The sequence below is a fragment of the Lipotes vexillifer genome, unplaced genomic scaffold (assembly GCF_000442215.2).
Source record: "Lipotes vexillifer unplaced genomic scaffold, Lipotes_vexillifer_v1.1 scaffold408, whole genome shotgun sequence".
NCBI classification, from domain to species: Eukaryota; Metazoa; Chordata; class Mammalia; order Artiodactyla; family Lipotidae; genus Lipotes; species Lipotes vexillifer.
Window position 1 is genome coordinate 312,599 of NW_006787469.1, and position 8,581 is coordinate 321,179.

General features: G+C 38.4%; 1 protein-coding gene and 1 pseudogene across 1 annotated transcript in view; both read left to right on the forward strand.

The window, feature by feature from the left end:
- The window catches only part of LOC103082421 (40S ribosomal protein S6 pseudogene), a 3,207-nt pseudogene extending 2,702 nt beyond the window's left edge, over nucleotides 1-505 (forward strand).
- TTBK2 (tau tubulin kinase 2) overlaps nucleotides 1-8,581 on the forward strand; it is a 152,124-nt gene that overhangs the window by 124,370 nt on the left and 19,173 nt on the right. Inside the window, exon 11 of the mRNA XM_007460122.1 lies at nucleotides 6,621-6,837. Within this exon, the coding sequence (XP_007460184.1) occupies nucleotides 6,621-6,837 (217 nt within the window). The remainder of the gene's footprint in view (nucleotides 1-6,620; nucleotides 6,838-8,581) is intronic.

An 8,581-nucleotide genomic window follows, 5' to 3' on the forward strand; every position in this document is an offset into this window, starting at 1 on the left:
TGTTACAGACCAAGGAGGACTGGAGAAAGAAAGCACAAATCTGTACAGGGCTGCCATTGTGGATCCAATCTGAGCGTTCTCAATTTGGTCATTGTAAAAAAAAGGGGAGAAGGATATTCCTGGACTCACTGATACTACTGTGCCTCGTGGCCTGGGGCCCAAAAGAGCTAGCAGAATCCACAAACTTTTCAGTCTCTCTAAAGAAGATGATGTCCACCAGTAAGTTGTGAGAAAGCCCCTAAACAGAGAAGGTAAGAAACCTAGGACCAAAGCACCCAAGATTCAGCATCTTGTTACTCCACGTGTTCTGCAACACAAACGTCGGCGAATTGCTCTGAAGAAACAGCATACTAAGAAAAATAAGGAAGAGGCTGCAGAATATGCTAAACTTTTGGCCAAGAGAATGAAGGAAGCCAAAGAAAAACGCCAGGAACAGATTGCCAAGAGACGGAGGCCGTCCTCTCTGAGAGCTTCTGCTTCTAAGTCTGAGTCCAGTCAAAAATGAGATGTTCTTAGAGTAACAAATAAATAAGATCAGACATCAAAAAAAAAAAAAAATACACAAATAGCAAATATAAAGTGCAGCTCCTACACCTAGGGCTGAATTAAGCATCCAAGGAAAAGCTCCCTCAGTCCCCACCCCAGGGCTGAGTACTGACCTTGTTGGTGAGTGTATTTCCTCACTCATTGGATGGCAGGGAAGTTGCTCTAATGCCATACTGGTAGAATTTGCTGAAATATCTGCCCTCTGGAACTTGCTGGAAATCTGCCCTCCAGAGTGCCAGAGAAAACGATTTACTGGAAGTGTCTTACTAGAGACACTCTGCTACAAAACTTATGGGTAGTAGGTATTGCTCTGGGAAGATATTGGTTGCTGCTGTCTGGGTACTGCAGGAGACAGGCACGGGGAAAGCCACACATGCTGGAGAAGCTTGACAAGCTGCACAGTGGAACCCAAAGTAAAACTCTTTCCTCCCGCAGGGTCTCTCCAGTGCCCTCTACTGACAAAACTCTCATGCCAGCTGGCAAAGGAAAAGAGTTAAAGGGCACAGATCCACTTTCACAGAATAGGCAAAAAGGATGAATTTGGAGCTGAAAGGCAATAAATGAATAATTACAGAGGGGAAAAAGGAGAAATAAAAATTAATTACCTATAAGAAAAGAGAACTATAAAATCAGAAGATGCACAATATCTCCTCTGACCAAATAAAAATCCACTAAAGTGTTTGGACTTTGCTATACTTACAGAGGAGGGCACCAGTTAATCTGTGAATCCTGTAAAACATTCCAATGCCACAAAAATGAACAAGAAAAATATTTTAAATATCCATAAAGTGTTATTTCAAAAACTCAAGAAAATCTAATACATATTTACTAAGGAAATTTCCTGTCAGGAATAAACAACTATGAAGAAGAAAATTATAAGACAGAACCCCAAATGGAACTGAATATGTTCATGCATTGAAGATATGGATAACCACCTTGGGTCAGAAATTTGAAAACTAAGAAATAGAGTGAGTGTGGTGTGGGGAGGGAGAGAAGAAAGAAAAGGAAAAGATGGAGGAAACAATGAAATGATAGTTCGTTGAACTCAGGAAAGAAATGGAAGAAAAAGATATCTCACAATTGAATAAATCACAAGGTGCGCAAAGGACAGTAGACGCAGATGAAAGTTTAATAAAGGGCATTGAATAAAGTCAGGGGGAAAAAAGCCCCAAGAGAATGAAAATAAAGAAATCATTTAAAAGGGCTAGAGAGAAAGTAGTGCCAATGGAAGGCCGAGAAGGAATAGCATTCATATTGTTAGAGTCCCTGAAGAAGGAAAGCAAAACAATACCAATTAAAACTGAGAAACTCAATAACAAAAGGTTAAATAAGGAAACAGGGGACTAAGAGCATTTAAAAAGGTAAATGTCCAAAGGTGACCATTAGAACAAAAAAGCAAACCTTCTAAAATATATACTCTTAAAAGTTTATAAATTAAAGTACAAAGAATACTCATCTTGTAGAGAAAGAAATATAGCAAATATGACAAAATACCCATAATTATAAAATACTATGACAGAGTTAAGACCAAACATATCAGTCATAGCAATAAATACGAATGGGGACATCTATTAAAAGAAAAAGATTTTTAGTTTGGTTTATATAGCTGTATACATATGCTGTATACAAGAGATAGACCTAAAAAAACATGTTTCAGAAAGGGATGGACAAAGATAAACCAGAAAAATGGAAACAGTCAGAAGAGAATAACAATCCTGATATCAGACAATGTAGAATTCAAGCCAAATTAAAGCATTAAAGGTTATAGAGATGGAAGGGTACTTTTTAATGTTAAGTGTCACAGTTCACAAGTGGGACATAGTATTTATTAATATTTAATCACCAGAATCACAGCAGTCATCTTTAGGAAGCAACAACTATGAGAGATTAAAGGAGACAAACACACTAGTAATTGGAGATTTTAATATACAACTCAGTTCAAGACTGAATTCAAGTGAACAAAGAATAAGAAATAGAAGACAAACAACACAATCAATAAGGTAGATCTTAGGCATGTTTTTCAATATCTACACCCTGATGATAGAGGTTACACCTTCTGCTCAAGTACCCCTGGGACATTCACAAAACTTGATCAGTTATTAGGTCACCAAGAAAACATATAAGTTGTTCCATAAAGCAGAAATATTACACTGTCTGATCACACTGTAATAGAACTAGAAATTGCTAACAAAAACAAAAATGTCAAAGGCCCTTCCACCTGGAAACTTAAAAACCTCCAATTAAACTACTCTTGGGTGAAAGGGAAAATACAAAGTGAAGCTATAGGGAAAATAATGATAATTAAAACACTACATATCAGAATCTGTGGTATAGGGACTTCTCTGGTGGCACAGTGGTTAAGAATCCACCTGCCATTGCAGGGGATATGGGCTTGATCCCTGGTCCGGGTAGGTCCTACATGTCACGGAGCAACTAAGCCCGTGCGCCGCAACTCCTGAGCCTGCACTCTAGATCCCGCGAGCCACAACTACTGAGCCCATGTGCCACAACTACTGAAGCCCGTGCACCTAGAGCCAGTGCTCAGCAACAAAAGAAGCCACCACAGTGAGAAGCCCGTGCACTGCTACAAAGAGTAGCCCCCACTCGCCGCAACTAGTAACCCCCATTGCACCGCACACAGCAACGAACACCCAACACAGCCAAAGATAAATAAATTAATTAATTTTAAAAAAAAGTTCTTAAAAAAAAAAAGAATCTGTGGTATACATTTAAAGCCAAGATAAGAGGAAAATCGATGGCATTGAATAAGGAGATATATAATGTCAAGATGTCTTATTATTGATTATATTAGTGTTGGTAATCTGGTTAAGGTGGTGTTAGGTTTTCCACTTTATATAGTTACTATTTTTCCCTTTGTAATTGATAATTATCTTGTGAGAAGATACTTTGAGACTATTCAAATGAACTTGATTTTTCATACATTTGCCTACTAATTTTAGCATCCATCTTGCCTGCAAAGTATTAGGCCCACAAGCCTATCATTTACTATCTGAGCCTTTAGAAAAAGTTTGCTGACCTCTGAGTTATCTCTTTTTGCAGATGATATGGTAGAATACCTGGAAAGCCCTAGAGAATCAGTGTTAAAGAGAAAAAATGATAATTTATGTCCTACAACTCTTAGTTCTTAATAGAGGGAGAAAGTAAGTTCAGGAAAAGGTAAGAGGATGCTTTACATCAGGAGTCAGCAAGCCTCATCGTTCACTAAGAGCCAGATAAATATTTGTGGGCTCTGCTGTCTGTCACCACTACTGCTGCCACCGTAGTGCTAAAGCAGACATAGATAGTATGTAAATGAATGAGCATGCCTGTGTGCCATACACAGTATTTACAAAAATAGGTGAACAGGCCAGATTTGGCTCACAGGCCCTAACTTGCCGACCCCTACCTTAGATTATGGGGGCGGGCATATGAAAAGGGTGTCCAATCTTATTACTTCTCTTGACATCTTCCAGTTCTTCCATATATCTTCTTAATTTTTTCCCATAATCTGCTTCTGTAATTTATACCTTGCCTACAAACACAGGCCGTGTGCTAATAATACTCTCACATATATCTTTCTTATCATACTTATTCCTGAACATAATATAATTGTCTTGGGCAAGAATGCTTTCTTTCCATATCTCAAACTCCAGATTTGGATCAGAGTTACAGGAGAAGGAAGAAAATAATAATTAAGCAAGGAATAAAACTGGTGGAATAAATGCTGAGAGGAGCCTGAGTCATGTGGGAGGTAGCCTGTGTGGAGAAGATGGAAACGTTCCTTGAAGTGTGTGCTCTTACACTGAAGCACACGATATAAGAGGGAAACTAGGATAGAGTAAAAATAGAGGCAGTTTCATAGGTAGAGGTGTGGTTTGTTTCCTGAGAGATGGAAGGAGGAAATGCCAAGGAATTGGGGTAGTTGGAAAGAAGCAGAATCGTAGCTAGGCTAGGGGAAAAAGGATTTGGAAGAACATTGAGTGATTAAAATGGGGGAAAAAATGTGGAGCTAGTAGGTTGAGCTTCCTGAATTCAAATATTCCTCCTTTGCCATTCCCTTTTCTCAGGAATAGAGGGAATTCTTTCAGTAAACATTTGGATTACCACATAGCACATGTAGGTTAGTGTCCATTATAATTCCTTATGTCAATAAACAAATTATATTGAACTTATATCTGAAAAATATATCTTTTAAGTAGTCTATTTCTGAACTTTAATTACTTTTATAATAAATCCTTTCATTTGAACTATTTTGGGTCAAACTACCTTTCCACTGTATCCCAGTGTCAGAACTACAGGGAGTACTTTACAAGGCTGTACGGTTTTTCCCTGGGAGCAATTATCAGTGCTTTTCCAGTTTAACATTGAGAGTGGTGGTAGTGAAGGTCATCAAATCAGGTGGAACAAGTCCCTGAAAAATCATGTTCTTTTTTTTTTTAATTTAATTTTTTTATGCAGCGGGTTCTAAATCATGACATATTTATGACACCTGGGCCAGGGTGTAACCATTGCCCTTAGAGTGGTACACTGAGAAGATGTCTATTTTCCCACTCATAATAATTGTATGTGTCAGTATAATCTACTGAAGGCGTTTTTTTCTGCTTTTAGACAGTGCAGATAACACTAAGAAAAGGTTTCACTGTGTGCTGAATGTTGTGTTCAGTCAGCAATATTTTTTTTAAAAAAACCAACAACTAGTATGTAGAGTAGAACATACTAGTTACAGAACATTAGAGCCAGCAGGGGCCTGATCACTTAGTGAGTGATAGCTGAGAACTAGAAAAGCCCCTCATGGGCCAAAAGTCTAAGGGAGAGGCGACCAACTATGTAAATAGGACATGAAATTGCCTTGAAAGAACATATAGACAAGTGCCAATTAATATTTTCTATTTGTTGATAATCAGTTCATACAGGACCATATGAACTGTATAATTGCAGAATTTCTAGTTTCCCCTAGAGGGCAAGAATTTCCTTTCTTCTTTTTATGTCCCTAGGGCCTTACATGTAGTAGGTACTTAGTAAAGTCTGTAAATGAAAAAGCAAATGCATATTGCACACTAGTTAAAAAATAAAACTGATTGGTCTGATACCTGCTTATATCATTATGACACTTAACATTTTTCTGTTTATAGTTTTTGTTATTCTCTAAGAAAAATGGGTAAAGAATAGAAAATATTAAAATTCACAAAGAATCCTTGCAAAATAAATGAAAGGTTTCTAACTTTTAAAGTGATTGTTAAATTAGGGAGTTATATCAGAATTTGTATTTTTAAATCAGCTTGAAAATTCTGTTGATCAAAATGCAGTTTTAAAACTAGATAGCTAGTGGGAAGCAGCCACATAGCACAGGGAGATCAGCTCGGTGCTTTGTGACCACCTAGAGGGGTGGGATAGGGAGGGTGGGAGGGAGACGCAAGAGAGAGGAGATATGGGGATATATGTATATGTATAACTGATTCACCTTGTTATAAAGCAGAAACTAACACACCATTGTAAAGCAATTATACTCCAATAAAGATGTTAAAAAATAAAATTAAAAACAAAACAAAAATGCAGTTTTAGGGACTTCCCTGGTGGTATAGTGGTTAAGACTGTGCTCCCAGTGCAGGGGGCACGGGTTCAGTCCCAGGTTGGGGAACTAAGATCCCGCATGCTACACAGTGCGGCCAAAAAAAAAATGCATTTTTAGTTTGTAGAATTGGCATGCCCTAAGTTTCTGAGGTTTTTTGTTTTGTTTTACTTTCTTAATTATGTATAGACTTCATCATTTAAATCCAGAAACAAAATGTAGGATAGTCCCATAGTAATTTTTTTTTTTTTGCGATACGCGGGCCTCCCACTGTTGTGGCCTCTCCCGTTGCGGAGCACAGGCTCTGGACGCGCAGGCTCAGCGGCCATGGCTCACAGGCCCAGCCGCTCTGCGGCATGTGGGATCTTCCCGGACCGGGGCACGAACCCGTGTCCCCTGCATCAGCAGGCAGACTCTCAACCACTGTGCCACCAGGGAAGCCCCCACAGTAATTTTTGATTCTGGTGTTTTTAAGTTCTGCCTTATTTTCATTCCTCATTTTCAGAATTGCCAACGCCACTCCCATCCCAGGAGACTTGCTTCGAGAAAATACAGATGAGGTGTTTCCAGATGAACAGCTTAGTGATGGAGAGAATGGCATCCCTGTTGGTGTGTCACCAGATAAATTGCCTGGATCTCTGGGACACCCTCGTCCCCAGGAGAAGGATGTCTGGGAAGAGATGGATACCAACAGGAATAAGATAAAGCTTGGGATTTGTAAGGTGTGTATTTCTTGCATAGGAAGTGATATCTCTCAGTGTCTTATTATTTTTCTCCTACTGGTGTAGCAAAGTATCATGATTCTCAATTTTGAATGAGAAGTAGAACATTGTATTGCTAGTCATTTATATATTTGTAATTGCAATACTTTTGTCTAATTTTGCTCGTAATGCTCAGGTATGGACACCAAAAATTAATCTTCATCTTGTATTTTGTGGAAAAGATGAAGGTAGTTTTAAAAAAATAACCAGACACGGAGTCTAAAAGAAGAGACATTTATAGAACGGAAGTTAATGGTCCTTCCAAGTAGAATGACAAGACTGGGCCCCTTCCATAGTGTAGACCAATGGACCTGAGTGTTCATTCTGAAAACTATCTCAAATGGAGGCAGGGAAATGAGGGTTAGAAGTGGAAAGCATCAAACTGGTCATGAGCTGACAAAGTGGATGTTGAATAACATGATTTTTTCTTCATTAGGATTGTAAACAGGTCCACTTGTAAGTATGGGGAGAAATATAGACTTCTGAATTAAATGATTTCATTAGTCTTTGGGTAGATTATCCCCAAATTTCTCTTTGATCTTACTGTTTCCTGTGATTTCCATTTTCATGGAAGATGGAGGGGCAGTGAATTACAAATCAGTTAGTTTTTGGTACTTCCTGTGTTTTTATAATTATTTAGTTGGGAAGGAGGTTAAATTTATAGGTGTAAAGTGAGACTCCCGGCTCATATGTGTTAACATGATTGATAGAAACTTGGCTAGTCCTGCTTTGTGAATGGGAAACGTATCTTGAAAAGAATCTTCTGTGACAGCATCTGAGGAGCTTGGCCTATCTTTGGACAATATATACTATATATTTTTTTTTTTTTTTTTTTTTCCTTGCGTTATGCGGGCCTCTCACTGTTGTGGCCTCTCCCATTTGCGGAGCACAGGCTCCGGACGCGCAGGCTCAGTGGCCATGGCTCACGGGCCCAGCCGCTCCGCGGCATGTGGGATCCTCCCGAAACGGGGCACGAACCCGCGTCTCCTGCATCGGCAGGCGGACTCTCAAGCACTGCGCCACCAGGGAAGCCCAATATATACTATATTTTTAAACTATATAATTAAAAAAAAAATTAACAGTATATACTTTCAGTAATGGGAGTCATTTGCAGGAACATTCTCTGCATAGATGTGATATGCGGCCCTGTGGTCTGGTTGTTGGTTAGCACTATCTAGACTAGTAGTAATCAGGAATAAGTAGTGAAAAGTAGTCAGGAAGTCAGTGTCAGATTTTTGTAATGTCACCTCTGGCTGCCTTTATAGTAAACACCAGGAGCAAACTGTTCTTAGTAAAAATTCTCTAGTGACATTCTCAGTTGTCAGCCCATATGGGTGTTTGTGTATGTGACAGAGTGAAGTGGCACTTGACATAGGTCTTAATTAGTTTTCTTTCACGTTATCACTATTTAATCTACATTTAATTCTTTTCTATTTTTTAATTTCTTCCTTTTAAAAAATTATGTAAATTAGATTATTAGTGGTATTCTTTTATACAAGTAATGTTTATATGGAATTTTCATAGATGTTTACCATTTCCTTGCAATTTTGGAAGTCCCTGACTCAATCATTTTTCTTCCTGAAATATTCCCTTTAGAAGTTTCTTTGGCTGAGGTGTTCTGATAGAGGACTCTTTCAATTTTTACCTAGCTGTAAATGTATTTATTTCAGCCTTATTCTTTTTTTTTTTTTTTTTTTTTTTTGGG